Genomic DNA, 23,906 nt, shown 5'->3' with positions numbered 1-23,906 from the left:
ACTTCTCAAACACACGAGGATTTTGCAGAGGGAGTCAAACTGTACGAGCAAATATGGTGTACAAGTACAGCGATTTCTTAGACTAGGGATTGAACCAGACTTCCTTATTACTGATAGGATAAGGTAATAACATCAGGGAATAACATAAGGGAATAAGGTATATAAATAAGTTATTTATTTATATATATAAGGTTATAAATAAGGTAATAACATCAGGGAAGCAGACGGGGTACTGAGAACAGGTGAACTGAGCCAAGAAAAAATGTCTCAGACTCTAACAAGAGAAACCAACATGAATTTCATGAACTAGCTGCCTTTCAACCCAAAGAGCCCTAAAAGGATGCTTCTTACTAACGCTACTTACTAATAATGTTTCCTATCTCTATTAAGGCTTTTAGAAATATAAAATCCCAAAATACTCTTGATACATTAAACTGAATTACCAAAATACAGCCCAAGGAGAGAAGATTATAAAGAATCTCTAGGATGTTCTTTTGACAAGGTTAGAGGGGAAACGGCCTAGGGATTTGTAGGACTTAATCACTTGGGTTTCTCTGTGAACACAAGAAAAACACACACACTATGTGTAAAGTTGGCCATTCAAAACTAAACTCGTGGAAACGGCAGATCCCGTGCTTACACGGACCACAATCATGTGCACGCAGTATAACGTGGAAGGTCAGGGCTGTATGTGTGTCCTACCAACTGAATGGGACACACCGTGATGAAATGGTGCTTAGGGTGACGACCACGAGAAAGCCCCAGTTTTAGCAAACAGGAGCGGTCTCTGGACAAAGCACTCCAACGCCGAGGGAGGCTCAGTTCACAAGTTTCGCACATCAGATCGGGTCTGTGAGAACTGCCCATCTTGAGTGAAGCCTCATCAATAACAGCAGCACCTGATAAACACAGATCGCGAGAACTTTTCGAAGTGCTCTTATATTTCCTTAAAATGTCTACTCATGTAGCTTTATTGAAAAGTTACAATATTCCCTCCAAGATCAAAAAATAAAGCAGCACGTGCACAAGGATGTGGAAGTGGTTTAAGAAAAAAAAAAAAAAAAAAACAATCCTAGGAGAACACCTCTCTCAACAGACACAAAGCGTTTGTTGATTTTATCGCTAGTTCCTCATATTTCTAGCAGAGAACATGCATTTCTTGTGCAGTACAAAGGGGAACATTCTTACCATGTTTACCATTTCATCAAAAACTTCTTGAGAGATAAAATGATAATCGACTCGATCCCCCTCTCCAAAGTAAGGCGGTCTTGTGGTGTGACAGGCCCTGAAAGCAGAGGAGATAACCAGTCTACTTCTAGCAGCTTGAGATTCGAAATGGAAAATGTTTTGGTAAAAGTATGTTTTCAAAAGCTGAAATTGATCTGTGGATCGTGAATTGGGGAACAACATGGTTGTGAAAACGCTGCGGTTTTGAAGCTCTAGGCTACATTCAGCTGCTCTGACTCTTACAGGGATTGTAGAAATTTGAGATCATCAACACCCGATGTTTACTTGTTGTTTACCACCTTGGAACCAGCCCCTCTGCTGCCACACTACTTTCGGCAATAGAACGATGTCTACTGCTCATATATTTCCACCCAAGTGTTTTCGTGTCCTCTCTGCTCTGTGGGCACTTTCCCACGCCCCTCCTCATTCCTCCACCTGGCTAGCCAACTTGTCTTCCAGGACTCAAGTTACATGTCCTCCCCAAGCCCAAAAGCCTTCCCACCCCCTATCGCTGATTACGCACCTCTTCTGTACGCGCCCATTACCCTCACTGTCTGCCACCGATTGTATTGCACCCAGGTCCCTGTTCAGGACCCCATCGTCTCCGTGCTGCCAGTACTCGATACCAGGGATGAGCCTCGCACGGGAACCCGTGAATGGAGTTCTCAGCTCAGTTCTCTGATCACTGACTGCAACAGCGCCCCCATCCGGTCCCCAGCTCCCACTTACTTTCTGTCACCAAAACTGCCTTCTTTTATCCACATATCTGGCTTTTCCCTGTCCTCCCCAGCGGGATGTAGGACTCATGAGGACAGACCTTTTCTTGTCCATCTTACGTGCGACTGTATTCCCCATGCCTGGCTCATAGCAGGCATTCACTAGGTATCCATAACATGAATGAGTAAATGAGACCTGTGGAGTGGATAACAGGTGTGATGAACTCTATTTTGCGGAGGACAATAAAAATGGCCAGTCTAAGGCCACAGAGCAGGCCAGTGTCAGTCCCAGAACTAGATGACAGGGTCCCAGCTAGCCCAGGACTCTCGATTTCCTCCCATTCTGACGTCTCGTGTTAAGTTCTGGGAACGCAGGCTGACTTTTATTATCCTGTGGTTTTAAAAGAGGAGATGAAAATAGCTAGACGTTCAACGTGTTATTTCATTTATTCCTCATAAGAAAAACCACGAGGCGGGGATTATTGTTTTCATTTTACAGACGATGAAACTGAGGCACAGCAATTAAGTGAGTGACTAAGTAGCAATGCCAGGATGACTCCCTGTCAATTCCTGTTACGATCATGCTAAGTGGGTAAAGTCACAACCCTCAAAAGCCTCTCCATTACAAAGCCAAAGCCAAGTTTTTATAATTCATCCCACTGTTTCCCTTCCATTATAATCAAGAATTAACTAGACTGGTAAATTTTAAGGTCTTAACATTACATTTAAATTATATACCTGGGAAAGAGAGTATATTCTAAGACTGTCAAAACACCGCGACATTTGTTTTGTTGTGCGAATACACTGGCATCTCTTCACACACCTCGGCAGGGCCCTGAGACCCTCTGTCTATCGGTGTCCTTGACAGTCAGGAAAGATAAATCAGGGACTTGGCATCCCGTGCTGTACACCCTTAGCATAGCCTTTACGCACCATGCCGGATTTGCATTTTCCAACAAAGGGATTGAGCGGCAGGAATTTTTTCAGAATTTCTAAAAGGAAGACACAGCAAAGAAGTCATCTGAAGCTTCTAGGCAGGTAAATAAAGAGAAGGCTTCACTGACGTGGAGCATGAGGATGACAGAGCCTGTATCCGCCATGGAAACTTCTATTAAGAAGGACCTAAGATGACCTGTGGATTTTTGAATCCTGTCATCCAGTTTTCACATGAAGAAATGTTCGCTGTGAAGCATGCTCCCCAAATGCGAACATCTGAAAAAGGAAATGCTGCAGAGTGAAAGCACGGTTGCACTAAACTTACTTAGCAAAGAAATGATGCCAAATTTTAGACAAAGAAATTTGCTCGGGCCATCACCTTCAGTAGCCTTCTTCTCCCCTAAGGGCAATGCTATTCCATGAGTTTATTATTTACTAATGGATTCACTAGTTAAGTCATGGTGAACAGTTAACTCATGGTTTGCAAAGGGAGCCACACGAAAAGAACGGAGTTAGACACTGGTCCTGAGGGTTACGAGTGAGGTTAGACATTCGAAAGGCCCGTTCACGGGCCAGCTGTCGTGAAGGATCCTAACAAACCAAGTCTGTGGAGAGGAGATGATCAGGAGGGGAAGGGATCCGCAAGGTCAGACCCAACAATGGAATGGTAAAATATCCAGGGAAAAGCAACAGGAAGAAAAGATGTCTAAGACGAGCTAGCAGTTGGATGAGGAAGTAGAAATGTTTTCAGTTTGATTCAGAAGCACAGTTTCAGAATCTCAATTCTGGACCAGATTGCCTCAGGAAATAACAAACTTCTTGTTACTGCAAATACTGGGGCAGAGGTTTGGCTGTGAGCACATCTAAACTCAAGCACGTGATAGCATGCCATGTGTTGGTAAGTGAACTCTTTCAAAGGCTACCCACAAAAGCCCAGGTCTCCCTAAGGCATCCGGTAGGAAATTTAAATTGGTCCTAATGCTCAACGCAAATATGCGTCAATTAACTGCTGGACATTTAAAGAGATCATCAGCACATATGATTCCAGCACACGCTGTCTGAGTATCAAATCCCAGGAAGCCACTGTCCTGTCCACTTGCCCGTAACTACACATCACTCCCTAACTCATGCCATCACCGGCCGTTACTGTACCCCAGCCGGTCTCCCTGTATCCAGTCTTCCCTGCCCCACCCTCTGCCAAGCTTCCGGCCGGGCGCACTTTCTGGAACGCAGCGGTCGTCATGACACCTCCTACTTGCAGAGCCTTTACGATCAGACTCCTGTCTACTTTTCTGGTCTTCTCTTCTGCCGTCTCCCTCTGTGCTTCCAAGTCTTGCCGTATTTCAGAGCGTACTTTCAGTTCAGCGAATGCACCCATCGTTCTTTCTGTCTGGAAGGCACCCGTTCAAGTTCCACATCCCATTTACCTTCTACTTTTCCTATCCCAGAGGCTCTTTACTTCCCTCATCATAGCACCCGCCAAACTCCCTTGTTAGCCAGCATTTACCTGTCAGAATCCCGTGCTAGACTGTAAGCTCCCAGGGCAAGACCACGTCTGTTTGTTTTACAGCTTACAGCCTGCACATGGCCCGTGCTCAATAAACAAAGATTAGATGAATAAATGAGTCATTCTACTAGTATGTCACATCTGTATAAATAGACATTAGACTAGACTGAATTTAGGTAACTGTAGTTCATAGATCTCACGTAGCTAAGTAGCTATGGTCTTTTACTTTACTGGACTCTAGTGCTAAATAAAAGCAAAATAAACTTGGTAGTCAAGATCATGAAAAAGGTTACAAAAATGGAGATTGCTGTAAATTAGAGGTCTAAGAAAGAAAATAAGGTTTTCCTTTCATGACTATTCCTATCACTTTCAAGGCTTAAATCTGGAAGGTGCCCAGGTGTACTGGCATCGTTTTACATTTCTCTCATTATTCATTACTCGTCCAGGGAGCCACTGATTTGTGTGGTGATATTAAGGTTGGAAAGAGAGAGATTTTGAAGGCTGTCAATTCATATCTCCAGGCCACGTATAACTAATACAGGTAAAGAAAGAACATGCAACCTATTTCTAAAACCAAGAACAAACGGAAAAATCAAAACCTAAAACAAGTCCAGAATCTCTCAGCCACACCAACACTTGTTATATCATGATGTTTTCCTTTTCATATTTTTATATCTGGATATGCAACTTGGTGTGTGAGAATTTCATTGAATGTCTCCGTCATGGGTCAATGTAATGTAAAAAGGAAGACAAAATACCAAGAGACAATGAAATAGAAGGGAAAGAAAAGATTCAGGCAAATGACAGAGCAAGTGCCTTTGTGAATACTTACGTGTTTCATGATGAAACTGTATTCGTGCCTTTTTTTCCATGTAATTAAAAATCAATAAAAAATTACGTTGGGTAAAGAATAAAAAGATCTACACAAGAGCAATGACTTGCCCCTGAGGATGTGCTTTGGTTTTATCATTTGGTTTAATTAGAAAGTTGTTGCATATAAAGTAGTACTATCTTACTTTCCCAACAGATGAGATTTCTAGCTATCTACTATCTCTTTTTTTTTTTAATCCAACGATATGATCTTTGATCCATGCCTGGACGGAATTCTTACAACGATGGGCCATTGAGCGAATGGAAAACAAACATTAAATCAGTCACAAACATGATGGATAAGTATCCTAATAAGTGGAAAACCAGGATTTAATAAAAATGAATAATTAGAAGGCCCATCCAGGCGAGAACACAGAAGCAGACTGGATCACAATCTTGGTGAGGAGTTAACGAACACCTCTGAGAACATATCCGATCCAGCAGGACCCACAACGTGTATCACAGACAAATATGAAGGACCTGGCTCCCAACATTCACCACATAATTAAAAGGAAATCTAATCAGAGAAAGCCTTGGTTCCTGGTATTTGGGTTTGATAAAAGGTTCCGGGTTTCATACTGGCACAACAGTCAGGATACATCTTTTCTGCCCTAGGTTGACCTTCCATTCATTGTGTTCCACTTATCATTTAAAACAGGTTCGGCACCTCTCTACAGGCAGAATGGTACACTATGCTTTTTTTTTCCCTACCGTTAAGTTTTAATTTATTTTTGTTACTTCAGGGTGCTTAAAATACATTAATGAATAAATCATCCTATATATTTGAATCCTCGAGTTGTTCAAATGAGGCATGTAATTTTAGATATCTAAATAAATGGACCTGTTTAAAATAGTATTTACATTGTTCGAACATGTATAGCTTAAGGGAATGGAAGGCATTAGAAAATAATTTGTATGTATTTCTCTGGCTGTCCTAAATATCTTCGCAGCCACCTCCTCCGGTCACCGACAAACATTACTAATCTAGAAGTAATTGCTTTGCCATATGTCAAAATGAAGGGGAAACCGGTTTAAAAGACCACAGTGGTTAACTCTGACTCCCGGAAACCTTTAAAAAGTCTGTAAAGCCAGCTGAAGACTTTTTGAATGGTCCTTTTTTTTTGGGGGGGGGGGGGGATTGTCCTCTATTTTAACCAGACCATTAGGGAATCACAGAGCAAAACATTTGCTCCAGAAAACTGGAGTGTACTGAATGCTGACCCAGGGGAATGGAAAAATGCTGCCCTTTCTCTTTCCTTCCTCATGAAATATCCCTCCAAAGAGGAAGATCCATGGGGCGCCTGGGTGGCTCAGTCGGTTAAGCATCCGACTTCGGCTCAGGTCGTGATCTCGCAGTCCGTGAGTTCGAGCCCCGCGTTGGGCTCTGTGCTGACAGCTCAGGGCCTGGAGCCTGTTTCGGATTCTGTGTCTCCCTCTCTCTCTGACCCTCCCCCATTCATGCTCTGTCTCTCTGTCTCAAAAATAAAGGTTAAAAAAAAAAAAAAACAAAAAAAACAAAGAGGAAGATCCGTGGGGAGGGAAGCAAGTGGACGGCAGAGGGTGGGAGCGGCGGTCCCAGGTACACACACCAGCCCACACACCTGGCGGCGCCGATCCCGAGCCGCGCGGTCACGTCACGTGGTAACAGGATGAGCCCGTGTTCCAATGCCACCAGGCTTCACCAACAACACGTGTGTTTTCGAACCTTGGAGAGTGATTTCGGCTGCCAGGGAATGAAGTTAAGCGTCTGGGGAATTGAAGATGCAGGGTGTATGGCGGTGTAATCAACGGCCAAGAAGCCGATACGCCTCCTATGGACCTTTCGGAGCTCGCTTAAAATTAACAGCCGAAATGAGCAAAAGCCTTACCAGCCCATGAACATTACCATTTCACAGCCTTACCAGCCCACGAACAAACTCACCCGTATCTGAAGTAAGCGCTGAGCTGTCTGCAGAGGCGGTGAGCGAGCTCTCGTTTGCCACAGGCTTCAGGACCGGCCAGCACCAGCATGGGATAAGGGGCGTCCAGGCGAGGAAGAGTGCTAGAACACAGGCAGTCAGTGGGTGAGGGCCTGGGCCAGTCGGATACATACCCAGGGGGCGGGGTCTATACCACAGTCACACTAAAGTCAATGACTGAGCCCTTGCTGCATGCAGGCACTGGAGAGAAGCCTCGTCCTACTTTCCCGAGCAAGTTGATGATAATATGCCCAAAATAGCATTCACAGCATAGATAACAAACAAAATCCAAATGTATGTCAGTGTACTTGAACATTTTTTTTAATGGTCTTTATTTTTTTTATATGTCTATTTATTTATTTATTTTTGAGAGAGAGAGAGAGAGAGAGAGAGAGAGAGAGAGAGAGAGAGAAGGCACAAGCAGGGGTGGGGCAGAGAGAGACAAAGAATGTGAGGCAGCCTCTAGGCTTTGCATGATCGGTGCAGAGCCTGACGTGGGGCTCGAACCCACAAACCGTGAGATCATGACCTGAGCCGAAGTCGGATACTTAACCAACTGAGCCACCCAGGTGCCCCAATGATATTTATTTTTGAGATGGGGATGAGCAAGGGATGTGGCATAGAGGGAGACACAGAATCTGAAGCAGGCTCTAGGCTCTGAACTGTCAGCACAGAGCCCAATGTGGGGCTCGAACCCATGAACCGTGAGATCATGACCTGAGTGGAAGTCAGATGCCTAACCAACTGAGCCACCCAGGCACCCTTTGAACAACATTTTTAAAAGGAAAAAATATGGTAAGATGTATTACTTCTTGGTTGATAAAAGTATTTCCTCAAGAACTTAAAAACGAAAGTTCTGTGAGAAGTTTAACACCCATACCTACTGAATTAGAACACAGATATGCAATGAAAATGTTAACAATTAAAATTGACCTGAGCAATCACTATGTGCCAGGCACTATTCTAGGAGTCCTACATGCATTACCTTCATGTAATTATTACAGGATGATAATGAAGATATTTCTATCATTATCCCTGCTGCACTCATGAAGAAACAGAAGTCCAGAGAGGTTAACTTGCTCAAAGTTAGCAGCTAATAGGTAAGAGCTAATACAGGAATCTGGGCATGGCTTCTGGGCCTGAAAGACTAGAATAAGGAAGAAAATCTCCGGCTACCAGCTGGGCTGAAGTGTATGAATTCCACTCGTGCCACAACTATAGAAATACAGAATAAAATCTACTTTAAAAATATAAGGCTGAGGTGTGGATTCTATGAAGAAGAATGGAAGTGGTGGCAGCATAATTTTTCAGTGTCTCTGAACATCCACAGAAAAAACAGAAAAAAGCTGAGAGCAAACACCCATGGCTGACATGTATAACAAAACCCGATGAAGAAGTATCTCCATGCACCACAAACCCACAAGCCTTGCACAGTGCTGGAATCTGTGCAGGGGGGCAAAAGGGCAGCAAATGACAGGCCTGAAAGAAAGGGAACCCCAAAAGAGCCAGGGGCATCCACTGCAAAGCAAGCAGGCTGAAACTACGTGAACAAAAATCTGTACATCAACGGTCATAATACCTGGATTTGTAATAGTCCCAAAATGGAATCACCCCACGTTTTTCAAGAGATGGAATGGCTAAACTCACTGTGGTACATCCATGCGAGGAATATGACTCAACAATAAAAAGGGCTGAACTACTGATATATCCAAGAACTTGGATGAATCTCCAGAAAATAAGGCTAAGTAAAAAATTTTTTAAAAAGCCAGTCTCAAAAAGTTATATACTACATGATTCTATTTGTATAACATTCCTGAAATGACAACAGTACAGAGATGGAGAATAGGCCACCGGTTGCCAGGGGTTAGGGGGAGATGAGTAGGGAGGTGGCTAAGGCTCTACAAGGGAAGGACAGGGACCCTTGTGACAAAACTCGTCCTTACTGATGCTCATATGATCTACACAGGTGATAAAATTGCATAGAACTAAATGAACACACGAGTCAACGCAAAGCTGGTGAAATGTGATCAGATTCGTGGACTGCATCAATGTCAGTTTCCTGGTTTTGACATTCTACTATAGCTAGGCAAGATACCACCATTGGGGGAAACATACAGAATTTCTCTGTATTATCTCTTACAAAATCATGTGAATCTAAAATGACCTCAAGGTAAAATTTTTGTTAATGATCAAAGGGAAAAAAATTGAAAAAGTGACAAATACTGAATATAGGCAAAGGATATCTTCTTCCTAAAAGAGAAAACCAAAGCAGAGGAACAGAAAAAATATTAAAGACTTAATTCATGAATACTCTCCTGAAATAAAAAATAGTAATAATAATTACAAAACTATACATTGAAAAAATACACAGCATACCTGGGAGTATTAGCCCAAAATGACCAGTAACGAATAACACTAAGACCCAGTCTAGTACATGATCAAACTTTACAGAAAAAGAAACCTATTCAGCCAGAAAAAGAGAATACCTGACTTACAAGGGAAAGAACACCGTGTATCAGATTTTGATGGCTGTTTTGCATCCCCCCAAAAAAGCGTAACATCTTTAATATATTCAAGGAAAATAGTGTGAGCCATGGACTTTAAACATAGCAAAAATGACTCTCAAGTATGAAGGGCAGAGAATATTATCAACATGCAAGAGTTCAAGGGATACCGATCCATCCCATAGTGCATCCTGAGGAGTCTACTGGAGAACAAGCTTCACAAGACCAAATACGGGAGGAGACCTCAAAATAAGGACTGGCAGTGAGCAATATACATGCGGTTATCCATACACCTGAGACCAAATGACAGCAAAGGAGGAAGTATGGGGTGTGATGGATATACGTTCTGACAATATAAATACGGTACACTATTTTTAAAGCAGGTGATTGACACTTACATAAAATATATACAGTAGGCAAATTCATAAGGCTAGAAAATAGATATGAAGTCTCCGGGGACTGGGGGTAGCAGGCAGCGGGCAGCTACTGCTTAGTGGTTATAGCTTCTGTCTGGGGAGATGAAAAAGTTCTGGAAATAGGCAGAGGTAATGGTTGCACAATAGTGTGAATACAATTCATGCCGCTCAACTGTAACTCTAAAATAGCTAAAATGGCAAATTTTGTTATATATACTTTACCACAAAACAAATGGGGGGGGGGGTGATGGGAAGAGTATAGGTGAAGTGAAGTATGATTTCAATGTTTTCAGTAATCGCACTGGTGGTAGGATTAACACTGATACTGCTGTGCTGCGATAGGGGATTTTCAAAAAGTAATTACAGGATATTCTCAATCCATCTTCCTATTGTGTCTCTGGCTTGGGAGGAAAGGATGATACAGATGTGATAGAGAGGAGAGAGGATAAGTAAAAGTTCAATCAGGGGCGCCTGGGTGGCTCAGGTGGTTAAGCGTCTTTTGGCTCAGGTTATGATCTTGCGGTTCATGAGTTTGAGCCCCACGTTGGGCTCTGTGTTGACAGTGAGGAGCCCGAAGCCTGCTTCAAATTCTGTGTCTCCCTCTCTCTGTGCTCCTCCCTTGCTCACGCTCTGTCTCTCTCCCTTTCAAAAATAAATAAAACATTTAAAAATTTTTTGAAAAAAAGCTCAATCAACAATCATCTTGAAATTGGATTGTATCAGTAGGAATTCAAGAGATATTTGTCATCTATCTGTAAATAGATACAGATAGATCTAGTTCGATATAGACTAGATATAAGCAGATTGAATAGACGTAGAGATATATAAATAGATAAACAGGATAGATAGAATACACCAATAGGCGGATGCATAGATGGGTAGATGAAGGAAGGAAGGAAGGAAGGAAGGAAGGAAGGAAGGAAGGAAGGAAGATGGAAGGAAGAAGGAAGGAAGATGGAAGGAAGGAAGATGGAAGGAAGGAAGGAAGGAAGAAGGAAGGAAGATGGAAGGAAGGAAGGAAGGAAGGAAGGAAGGAGGAAGGAAGGAGGAAGGAAGGAAGGAGGAAGGAAGGAAGGAGGAAGGAGGAAGGAAGGAAGGAGGAAGGAAGGAAGAAGGAAGGAGGAAGGAGGAAGGAGGAAGGAGGAAGGAGGAAGGAAGGAAGGAAGGAAGGAAGGAAGGAAGGTGGAACGAAGATGGAAGGAAGGAAGGAAAGAAAGAAAGAACACCTTCCTAGATCTGTCCACTAAAAAGCCTAACAACGGGCAACTCAGTAGCAGTGATTACCTCTAGCCACCCAGATTGTGACTGAGAAGTACCTTTTCTCACTAAAACAAACCAGGGCTTCTGGGAGAAGTGGTTGATTGCAGAGTTTGGACAGGGCTTGTACAACACGAGCCTGGAGAACTTTGTCGTAGCAGAGAGCAAGAAAGCTATCAGCGACTACAAGGCTAGAGTCAAGATTCTACCAGGTAACTTTAATGTTGCGTCCTCACCCCAGTCATGCCAGGGGAAGGGACAGTGGCTCCCCAATAATGCAGTGTAAAAGTCCTAAGGTCAAGAGTTAGGGTTCCCTACTGGCCCAGCCTGGGAAGGGCAACGGTAGGCCTGCCCCTGTCTCCATGAGTTTGTCACAGTGAACTCCGCTCCATTCTGGAGCATCTGGGGCTGCTTGGCCATTTGCTCTTGTCTATTCGAAAGCCAGAAATGATGAAGAAATACGTGTTTTTCAGACAGTGGTGTAAATTTCTTTGATACATATTTTTATATAAATGTACCCGAAAGCATGAAACAACTAGCAATCTCATAAACTAGGAAAGAAATACAATGAAGACATAAATGCCCTTCTTTTAAATCAAATGCGCCTTTCCAGATGTATGCAAATAAATGATAAATCATTTCACCTAGAGGGCTACCATAAATATATAAAACTGTCAATGTCTATATTATTAAATTACATGTAAAAACTCATGTCCTGGATGCAAAATAAAACATCGTGCTCTCTGTGGGAAACCAACCACGTGAAGTACAGAAGCAAATACCACATAAAGAAGAGAAGCCATTTATAACGAAGAGATTGTTACGAGTATTTTTTAAATGCCTTCGGGTATTGACAGAATTTCTACAATGTACTTATTGCATAAATGGCCAGCTGCTCCAACAGACTGTTTAAAAAGCAACAGAGAAACTGTGGCAAATCTGTCTTTGAACTCAGAGGTGAGAGATCTGTTCATGTGCTCTAGCAAGCTGGGTGACTCACAAGTACAGTGGAGTCAGTATTAAGTCTATCACAGGTTTCCCCTCAGCTAGCCGGCTTCCTTCGATGGACCCTCCAATAATCTGCATTCACGGATGTTCTCTGACAGGCGTATCTAGCGTTCATTCACTCATAGCTAAGGAAAAATTCACAGCGGATAGAAATCGGCACGATTCTCTTTTCATGACACAAAGGTCTGTGGTTCTGTCCGACGGCAGGAAAGGGGACACATTTTGAAACGTCTCGTTTCACGGTCCTCTGTCCTAGGCCAGCCGCCATTCAAGGGGCCAGCTGAGAAAGGGAAGACGAATGTACTCTTCCGCACACTTGGGACGACACCGATGAGCGAACCCCGTACTCAAGCATATGATGACCATCACTCTGAGTCAGCCAAATAAAGACCCTTCCCTCGGAGATGAGAAAGGGGTGAGTCACAGAACGGAGGGCTAAGGCAGACGAGGTCGTTGTCCTGAGCTTTCCGCCCTGAGTTTTACCCCGGGGACCCCAAACGAATACCTGTCAAAGATCCTCTGTGGCTGCATCACGCTATTGAGGACATGGGTCAGGTGATCCTGGGCTGCGACCACTTCTGGGGGAGGGTTGTACCTATTCACTGCCGCAACCTTTTCCAGAATTAGAAATGCAAGAGGAAAAACATACATGTCTAAAAAGAAGACAAGTCTCAGATTTTAACAAAACATTCTAGACATGCAACCAGGTATGGAAAATAACTCATGCTCACGGACCTTTGTGCTCAGTCTTCACGTCTACTCTAACTTTCCTAAAATCTAAATAATGACAATTATTTTCAAATATGAAATCAGAGGCGCCTGACTGGCTCAGTCGGTTGAGTGTCCAGCACTTGGTTTCAGTTCAGGGCATGGTCTCGTGGTTTGTGGGTTCAAGTCCCGCGTCAGGCTCTGCTCTGACAGACTGCTTGGGATTTTCTCTTTACCCTCGCTGCCCCTCCCTCACTTGTTCATTCTCTCTCTCTCTCTCTCAAAATACAAAAAATAAATAAACATTTAAAAATAAAATAAAATAAAATAAGGAGCTGGAGTCTTTGAGTTCCCTACTTCTTTATGCTTCCTGGTTTGGGAGGGGAGAAAACGAAAACAAAATCTCTAAAGCCTGAGATTACACTTTTAATGCGAGTTGCAGGAATGAAATACATAGTTCTAGATTCCAGGTCATGGATACTGCAGGGATGTTTTTCTCATGCCATCTCATCAAGAACTACCTCAAAGATCTCAAATTCTATCCAGATCTCCTCTTCTTTCAGAAAGCGTCCTCTGTTCAAAGATAGGGGTCTTTCCCCCTTATAACGTACACGTCTCTATGCTCTGGTCCTTGTCACCCTCAAAATACATTAGCCTCATGTACCACACGTCTACTTAATGCATACTTTCCAACTGCATTCCCTTTGCAAAACGTTACAGGGAAAATCTAGTAAGCGCCTCTGAGTTTGAGAATAATGATACACTAGCATCCCTAACTATTTTTAACCGCGATTTCAGAAAGGCACTTATGAAATGGAGTATCTGCCCCTCTACATATTTATACCTATTTTCATTCTCATCTCAGATTTGCATTTAGTGTAAGAAATCCCTCATTAGTGCAGATTTCAGCTGTCACCAGTCACTAAAGCATGACAAAGTACCACCCCAGGTACGGTGGCGGGGAGGCAGGTGCATAGCATTTAAGGTCTGGTTACTCTGGAACTGTGTGTCCAGGGGGATCATGATTTTAAAGGGCAGAATTAAGGGTTTAAAATATCAGGACAGTGACTCATTTGAGTACCTTTTGATTATACGCAGCAGTATAGAATAAATTTCATCATTAAGTGACTGTTTAGAGCAACACAGAATCACACACTCTCCAAAGACGACAGTTATCCAAATTAAGAGACGGCCATCACGCAGCCACGCGCACACGCGGGGCACAGCGTCTGCCCCCACCGCCAATCTACTCACTGCAATGGCAGGGCCCTGGCCACAGCTGCGCTGATGCTCACAGCTTTGCAGGGGGTGAAACAAGAGAGTAAGGAACCGCTCCCTAAATCAACAGTCAATTCACGTATCATTACGTGTGCCATTTACTGCTGACATTGATCCTGCAGTGGGTAGCAGAGCCTCATAAACACAAAGAATGACATGATCACGTACCTTTTCTTCCACTTTAATTTTCTTCTGATCTAATTCTGTTAATTGTAGGAGCATAAAAATCACGAACAACCAATATTCAGACTTTTCCTATTTAAAATATCAAGAGGAATATTCAGTCGCCTGCCTTTACCACATGAGTTAGCACCAGCACGCTGCTCTCCTGAGTAGGTCTTTGGGCTGCTACCCCACCCTCCACACACACACACACACACACACACACACACACACACACACACACACACGTATCCCTCAAGGTGTCTATAGCTTCACGCTTACCAGTCCCCTTATTAAATGCAGACCGTGCCTTATAGCTTACAAAGCTCTTCAAACGTGCCATCTCATCAATCTCCCTGTGACATAAGCAGGACAGGTATGATCACCTCCATTTCTAGCCAGAAACAAACTAACTAAGCCTCAGAGTGGTGAAGCGTTTCATCACAGATTTCACGGCTGGAGATTCAAACCCTATCTTCTAACTCCAGGGAGTTTCGTTATTGCAAATGATGAACGTTACTTATGATCACTTTGTCATTTACTTAGTATTATTTTGAATTAATTTATATCATTTGTTATTATTTTGTTTGGCAATCATAAATAATAGTATTTATAGAACAAATTCCTTGTTATTCCCAACCATCTGCTATGTCAGGATTATCTGGCTTTTAAAACATAATTAAAGTTTCGTATCAAGAAGCTACATCTTTGAAGCTAAAGATATTTGTGGGTCACGCATTTCATAGATAAGAATGCACATGAAATGAATCTACAAAGGTATCTTTTCTGTCCTTCAATGTGTGAGCTGGGAGTGGGAGGGCTGTGTATATAAGTGAGTTAATGTGTGTGAAAGGGTTTGTGGTGTTGATTTATGCACATGAACAAATACTCCCCGTGCCTCTGAAACTGGGGCCTGATGGCCACTCTGTAAGTCCTGCTTGTTTCTTAACCAGAGATGCTTTTAGGTTGCCTGCCACTATTCCCATACCAAGGAGTGAATTTACTTTTTAATATTATTTTTCATTTTCATTTTTGCTTTTGTTTTATTTTTATTTTTTGCCTGTCTAGACATGTTCAGCATGATACACACAAACAGGAAGGTACTCAGAAGATACATACAAATTCAACAGTCTCTGGAAAGCTCAGTAAAGGGTAGAGGCAGCCAAGTGGAATGAAGGACAAATGGACAAAGAGGGAGGGACAGGAGAGCCAGGAGGGAGGATCCATTGATGAAAGAGAGGGGCTTGGAAAATAGCAGTGGAACTTTGAATACCAGAGGGGAAGAATCCCTAGGAAATATAGCATTTCATCCTATAATCATTTCAGGGCACCACCAACTTCACGACTATATACAGACAAATTACTTTAGGCATCTGATCTTAGACTTTCTTGCCCCTGTTACAAAGCAGGACCCGGAGCCTGTCTATGCCTCCAGCATTGTGCACTCTATCATGCAAAAGGGCATTGCTCCAATCTTAGTAGCTCTGTCCTGTAACCTTTTATCACCAGCCCGAATGAGTCACATGTGACCACAGCAAGCAAGGAACTAACTCCACGCTCCCCTGTCACTGACGGCCGGTGCTACTTTGCCAAACCCTCCTGTTTCCTGAGTGACAGAGAATGAAGGTAAATGCAGCCTATTCACGTTCCAGATGTTCCTTATCAAAAGTACTTCTTGAAGAATTCCAAGAAGGTCCTCACCCCACCCCCCCCCCATATAAATATCTCTTACCTGAACTGGATTTCTTAGAAAGTTGACAACTCGAAGGAGAGGTAGATTTTCAATGTAATCTATCTCACCCAGCTCAGCAATCTGTGTAATCAAAGAAACAAAATATTATCAAGAGACTAAGTATACAACCAATAATATAAAACAGTGTAAGAGAGCTAGTATGGATCCTCTAAATTCAACTTACTTTAGAAACTGCTCTGTTGCTGATCCAATTTCCTAATGCAGAACGAGAAAATTCCTGTAGGCCCCTTCACTAAATGTGAACGCACAGGGCCACATTTTCTTTTTTCCTCTCTGGCTAAAGAATAGTGTGCTGTTCCTCATCTCAGCCATTATTTATTCTAAGGCAGAAATCACTGAGTATGCAAAATCAGAGGAACAGTACCAAAAATGCATGCAAGGGCTCCCTGGTTCTCCTCACCCCTACTCCTCCCCAGCCCTCCCTCCCTAGGGCTGCCTCTGCTAGACCGGCCGTTTGTGACTGGTGAAGCCTTCTTACTGAATGTGCACATGTAGCCAGCTCCATTATTTTTCCAATAAGAGAGAGTTATTTTAAGGAAAGATATAAACAGAAAACCGTAAGACACATTTCTCGACATGGGTGTTGACCTTAAAATTTTTTGTTTAAACTGCACCCTTAGGTTTTATACTCTTTTCTGTGTGGGTTACGTTTCACCACTTTAAAAAGTGAGAGGAAAGGGGTACTTGGATGGCTCAGTTGGTTGAGCGTCTGACTTTGGCTCAGGTCAAGAACTCACAGTTCTTGAGTTCCAGCCCTACGTCAGGCTCTGTGCTAACAGTTCGGAGCCTGGAGCCTGCTTTGGATTCTGTGTCTCCCTCTCTCTCTGTTCCTCCCCTGCTTGTTCTCTCTCTGTCTCTCTCTCTCAAAAATAAAAAATAAAGATTAAAAAAAATTTTTTTTAAGTGAGGGATTGCTTGACAATCCCTTAATTTGACCAAAGTAGAGCACAGATTGCAGAATTCCTGAATTTCCCACTAAAGACAAAGAGTTTTACTTAAATTTCCTGTAATTAGCATAATTCCAATTTTATTTCAAATGTAAACATTAAACTTTAAAAATTACTTAAAAAATTAATAATCACATTTTCATTTCTATTTCTCCCCAAGCCATTTCTGCGTGTACGTGAAAGCACTCCAAAGTCAGTCACCAATAATTCCTGAGCTCTCCAAACACAAAATGCTAAAATTAAACTACTCCCAAAGCTAAGTCGGGGGAAAAAACATAGGCACCATGTTCAAAGGATGCCATTTTGAAAGACATAATATGAAAGGTAAAATCCGAGTTACCATACAGAAGCTGCACACACTAATCTGCTGACAGCAGTGTTATGCTATTGGACACAACTCTCGTCAATACAATGACTAGATCCATTAGATTGGCATCTGGATCATCTACAAGACAACAGGATCATTTTCTAAATATTGTGATATTCAGGAAGGCGGAAAAATACAACTGGTTCACCCTGCTCGGTCAGAACTGTTGAACAGTTGGATTGATTTTCCCGTAGCACACGGCTCTTATGCTTGGACCCGACACAAATGTTAGGTGGAGATGTTTTCCTGCAGTGAACGTGTCTCACTAACACGTGCACTTAACGCGCACTGCTGATGGGAGTGGAAATTGACATGTTCTTCTTAAAAAGGCAAGCTGATATGTTTCACGTGCATAAGCCATGAACCAGCTATCCCACCTCAAGAGGTTTACAGTGAAGATCATCAGACAGGCAAAAATTAGATACAAGAACGTTCAGTCTAACGTTTTTTTAGTAAAAGTTCAAAATTTTCTAAATTCCTAAAAACACTATCATTATGCGATGAAATGAGTCACAGTACAGTCCCATAATGGGAACGCTGTGCACCCACTTGAGATGATGGTGACATCTACGGTGACTGACATGCAAAGATCTTGAAAGGTTGCCAACAACATGAACACCATGATCACGGACTACATAAAATTATATTATAACTGAACTGTCAGACCAGGGATCACCTGGTCTTTTGAGAGTCAACGGACAGGGATCCAGCTTCCCCCCTGGTCCTAGGAAGAGGCTGTTAAGGGCACAGGACAGCAAGTATGCAGCAGCCTGTTCCCACACATGCTTATTAGCAACATGCATGGTGGTCCTGATGTGCCCTCCCTCTCTCAATGACCTCACCCCAGAGCAGAACCACCCTCATGTCTTCTCAAATGCCAAGACCCAAGGCTGTGTGTGTCATAGACCATTACAGAAGGTGTAGGGTACAGCACTCCAAACGACTTAAAGTAACATTGCCAGAAAGATTCTATTGTTAAAGGAACATCACCCATCTGCTGCTAAGAATGTCATAGCACGGTTGATCCCCAGATTCCAGATGCCCCTCTTCTCCTCGGCCCTGTTGGTTACTCCCCACCCTTAACGGCCTGTCAACTTTGAATTCCAAGGGAAAGCAGTTTAATTAGTTCCCATTTGGCCATAGCCTTCTAGGCTATGCTTTCCAAACCCAAGCATCCAGACCTAAAGCCACCTGTTCAGGTTTTTCATAGGTAGATAGATAGACTTGTGAAATAATGACACAAAGACTCAGAGAAGTAAAACAGCATTCCCGACGTAACTCCAAGACCAATGTCTTGCTTCTAGAAGAAAGGACTGAGGTTATAATAGAGTTGACATTTTGGGGATAAGTTTTAAATGGTAGAAATGACATCAAACCTAACAAGGACTAGAGAGAGTGATAAGGGTCCTCCAAGTAACCAGCTGTTTATAAACACTGGCAAAGAAAGTTAAAAGAGATGTTGAAATGATCGTGTGAGGGTTTAGCAAGGTGTTAGCAGCTAAAACCAAGTAAATGATACTGATGAAAGTGTTAAGGTACAACATCAAATGAATCATATGAGAAGCAACAGCTATGTTATGTTTCTGTCAAATGATAAATTTTCCATCCCTGACATGGTATTCTCAGTAGTCCTGGAGAAATCTCTGAGGAAATCTTTGGAAGGCTCACAGAACATTTCGAAGCACTGTTGGTTGCTCCCCAACCTGCCTGTGGGGAGCCAGGGAATTGTGTTATTGTTACGGACTCCTTCGTTGCCAAAGGGTTTCCCGCTTTGGGACACATGGCCATTTTTCTTTAATGGGAGGCTCTCTAACATTTGAAAATTACAAACTCCTTTACTCGCTAAATGATGCCCCCTTTTTTCCTTCAACTTTTTCAAATGTAACTTGAAATGTCTCTTGAAATAGAAGAGAACAATATATTTATTCATGAGGTCGTTCTAGACCAGCGCTTTCCAATATGGAAGTTACTAGCCACACGCGGCTACTTAACACTTGGAAGATGGCTGGGACGAACTCGACTGGACTGTGAGTATAGTATACACACCCGATGTCAAAAACTTAGTATGAAGCAAGGGGTTATAAAACGTCTCATCGATGATTTTTTTTTTTTTTTTTTGTAGATTACATGCTGACACGATAATATTTTGGAAAAACTGGGCTAAATAACATAAATTATTAAAATTACTTTCACCTGTTTCTTCTTACTTTTTTAGTGTGGCTACTAGAAAATTTAAAATTGCTTGTGTGGCTCACCTTTATGGCTTGAACTATATTTCTATCAGAAAGCCCCCTTCTAGAGCACTGCACCACGTGCTTTTCTGAAGGAAGGGACGTTAGCATTTCATTTGCTGTATTATCTGTCAGGGTTGAGAACACTGAGTCCGGACTCAAACTATTCTATATTTGCATCCTGGCTCTGCTATTTGCTAGATATAGAACGTTGGGCATGTTACTTAACTACTTTGTGCCCCAGTTTCTTCATCTGTAACATAGTGACAACAATAGGGTTATAATGAGGATTACATGAGATTATATACGAAAAGTGCTTAGAACAGTGCCTTGTGCACAAGTACTCCACAAGTATCTCTAGATTATTTTATGACTGCAGGATTACTGTTATTACCATTAACCATTACTCCTTTTTCCCGAAGTCTGAGATGCATTCAGTTGGGATTCGATGAATGCATCCCAGCTTTGTAACACTCCTTGGACATACATAACGGGAGAGCCATTTTCACGGCAAGTTCATGAAAAGATACTAGAACCGTACGAGACAGAGACTGTGCTGACTTCGTAGGATATGCGGCATCGTGAACAAAAGTGGAATTAACTTTAGGAGTTGACCAAACAGTTTAATATACAAATCAGGTAAAAATAAGGAGGAACAGTTTTGTCAGTGATTAAAAATCCACCTTTGCCCAGACCTAAAGATGGCCTTTTCTTGCTGTTTAAAGTAACAAGTGATGCAAATTCATCAGACACAACTGGTAAGCACTATCACACCTGAAGACAGCAACGTCTCCACAGCATCACATCTCACCCCAGGAAAGAACAATGTCCTTTCCAGGGTCAGCCAAAGTTTGCATTTTCAAGAAGAAATAAACATTCAACTTCCTTAGGAAGTCTTTCCAAACAATATGATGAAGTACTCAGTTAAGAATAAAATTGTTTCATAGACCTTAACGCATAAGTGGTCAGACATACTGGGATTACAAGCACAAATGCTTTACTGAAAATAAAGTGTAATCTATTAAGAGTGAAAGCCAATTTACATAACCCGTGAAATAAAGTGGGTGTTCAGCCAGATATGGAAATTTGAGTAAATCCAATCCTCAACTCCTACAGATTAGGAACATACACTATTGTTACCAACAGAAGATAGGAATTCACTTCCTGTGCCTCTTCTATTTAAATGACAGGCCCAGGCAACACCAGCCTGAGGCTCTTCTCCTTAATTTTTGTTGATGTTGTTGTTTGTTTATTTTTGAAAGAGAGAGAGCACTAGCGGGGGAGGGGCAGGGAGACAGAGGATCCAAAGCAGGCTCCACGCTGACAGCAGAGAGCCTGACGCGGGGCTGGAACCCACAAACTGCGAGATCATGACCTGGCCTGAAACGGGACGCTCAACCGACTGAGCCACCCAGGCGCCCCCTGAGGCTCCTCTCTTGTCTCCAATTTCCCTGCTCTGACATCTCAGACATTCCCACTGGCATCCTTCTACACAAAATTTTACACAAACACCTCTGCTTCAGAAAGTCATGTCCACTTGGTTGCAGCTTAAACCCTTAAAACAGTGTAATTAGGAATCATCAGATTTTCAAAAATTAAGAATTGTATTTATTACAAACAAAGAAAACAGTCCTGCAACTACTGCTCCAGGAGACTTTATAGAATAACTTTTTTTTTAATATGAAATTTATTGTCAGATTGGTTTCCATACAACACCCAGTGCTCATCCCAACAGGTGCCCTCCTCAATTCCTATCACCCACTTACCCCTCCATCCCACCCCCATCAACCCTCAGTTTATTCTCAGTTTTTAAGAGTCTCTTATGGCTTGGCTCCCTCCCTCTCTTTTTTTCCCCCTTCCCCTCCCCCATGGTCTTCTATTAAGTTTCTCAGGATCCACATAAGAGTGAAAACATACGGTATCTGTCTTTCTCTGCCTGACTTATTTCACTTAGCATCACACTCTCCAGTTCCATCCACGTTGCTACAAAAGGCCATATTTCATTCTTTCTCATGCCAAGTAGTATTCCATTGTGTATATAAAGCACAATTTCTTTATCCATTCATCAGTTGATGGACATTTAGGCCCTTTCCATAATCTGACTATTGTTGAGAGTGCTGCTATAAACATTGGGGTACAAGTGCCCCTATTCATCAGCACTCCTGTATCCCTTGGGTAAATTCCTAGCAGTGCTATTGCTGGGTCATAGGGTAGGTCTATTTTTAATTTTCTGAGGAACCTCCACACTGCTTTCCAGAGTGGCTGCACCAATTTGCATTCCCACCAACAGTGCAAGAGGGTTCCCGTTTCTCCACATCCTCTCCAGCATCTACAGTCTCCTGATTTGCTCATTTTGGCCCCTCTGACTGTCGTGAGGTGATATCTCAGTGTGGTTCTGATGTGTATTTCCCTGATGAGCAGTGACGCTGAGCATCTTTTCATTTCTAAGCTGGCATTTAAAGTAACAGCCCCTTGAGAAACCAATAACGGGTCCTAATGTGTCCTCTGACACATAGACACTGAAACCGTGACAGTTCAAGTGTGACATTACCTTATTATCCTCGAGGTTGATCACTTCCAGGAAGTCGTGGTTTTCTAAGCCCTGGAGGCTACTGATCTGATTGTGGGACAGATCCACGACCTGCAAGGCTTTTAGTTCCTCCAAACCGGTCATCTTCTCAATCTGGTTATTGCTCTAAAATGGGTAAAATACATTCAGTGCCTTAAAAGCTTCAAGTAGGAAAAAGTGCAAGGCCCAGTTTTCATTCTCGATACCGCCTAAATGTCTGAAAGTCAGCAAGCCGTGCTTGTTCCCTTGCCCTCCACCATTTCTACCAAACACTTCCCTGAACACAGAGGCAAACACCCCAGAAAGAAATCCCAGTTTTTCAGCTGGAAGATTCAGATTGCAATATTTTCACTAAAGTTAATGAAAGATGAATGTTCAAACAGTAGGAAAGGCAAAAACCTAGGTGGTGTAAGCTTTTAACATTGTTCGCCTAAAGCCTAATGACAGCATATCTCCATGTTTATCTTCAGAAACAAAATATAGTGCAAATCTTTCATTGCCATCACGTGAAACCACCTGAATAGCGCGACTCTCCCATATACTTGGTTTTCAGAAACATTCTAAATATAATCACTTCATACCACGAGGGCTGTGGTAGTCCGATTCATGCCTTGAGTTATTCATGCTCTTGGGCTGTGTCCCTCCCCTTGAGTCTAGGCTGGACCTCTAACTTGCCTTAACCAAAAGAATACAGCAGAAGGGTGTCAGTGCCCAGTTTAAGAATTGAGAAGGCCTGGCCACATCTCCTCTTGTGTCTTGGAAACTGCCATGTAAGGACCCCGCTCTGTTTGGGAAAGAATGTGTGGAGAGGTCACATGGAGAAGAAGCCGTCACACGGAGAGGGGCCCTAAGACTAAACAGGAAAATTCCAGCCATCCCAGCATCCACGCTGAGCCCAGCCCCCAGCCAACCTGCCAGCTGAATGGGGCAAGCAGCAGCAGCAGCAGCAGCAGCAAAAGCACCCTGCTGAACCCAGCTCAGCTTGTAGAACTGTTAGTTAATAAAATTTCTACAGGCCACTACACTGGGGGTGGCTTGTTATCCAGTAATAGATAACTAAACCTGGTTCTTCAATGATTCACACATAGGCATCTTCCCAGACAGTGAGCGTAAAACAAAGCAAGATTCAAAGATCCCCTTTCCCAACCCGCATGCCCCCATAACAACACATTACAGTGGCAACAGTAGTCTGCATTTTCGTGAGCATTTTCCAACATACGATTCCTTGGGTTCCCTAGCCTTAAAGAACATGCCACAGTAAAATTACACTTTTAGTTTGAGAACCATAAAGACAATTTTGAGGTTTCAATTAATACCATATGATGCCCATCTTTAAACTCAATACTTTTAACAAGTACATAACTGAAAAATTAAATTATAGCATTGTCTTCCAGCTACAATATGTTTCCTGGTACATTTAATAGCAAGAGCTCATTTTCATCCCATCTTTCATAACATTTTACTTCAATAATGAGCAAGATTTGCATTCATT

At 42.6% G+C, this 23,906-nt stretch overlaps 1 protein-coding gene across 4 annotated transcripts in view; it reads right to left on the bottom strand.

Moving 5' to 3' along the window:
- Positions 1–23,906, bottom strand: part of LRGUK (leucine rich repeats and guanylate kinase domain containing) — a 108,981-nt gene that overhangs the window by 53,700 nt on the left and 31,375 nt on the right. For 3 of the 4 annotated variants that reach the window (XM_078439238.2, XM_078439235.2, XM_078439226.2), the window contains 6 exons: positions 22,397–22,540; positions 16,280–16,360; positions 14,554–14,640; positions 12,905–13,011; positions 7,178–7,297; positions 1,189–1,285 (listed from right to left, as the gene is read on the bottom strand). In XM_078439238.2, the coding sequence (XP_078295364.2) occupies positions 1,189–1,285; positions 7,178–7,297; positions 12,905–13,011; positions 14,554–14,640; positions 16,280–16,360; positions 22,397–22,540 (636 nt within the window). The remainder of the gene's footprint in view (positions 1–1,188; positions 1,286–7,177; positions 7,298–12,904; positions 13,012–14,553; positions 14,641–16,279; positions 16,361–22,396; positions 22,541–23,906) is intronic. The other variant, XM_078439231.2, reaches the window with a different exon arrangement.

The sequence above is a fragment of the Panthera onca genome, chromosome A2, assembly GCF_046562875.1.
Source record: "Panthera onca isolate mPanOnc1 chromosome A2, mPanOnc1 haplotype 2, whole genome shotgun sequence".
NCBI lineage: Eukaryota > Metazoa > Chordata > Mammalia > Carnivora > Felidae > Panthera > Panthera onca.
The sequence above is the reverse complement of the archived record's forward strand: the minus strand, read 5'-3'. Positions and strand labels throughout refer to the sequence as shown.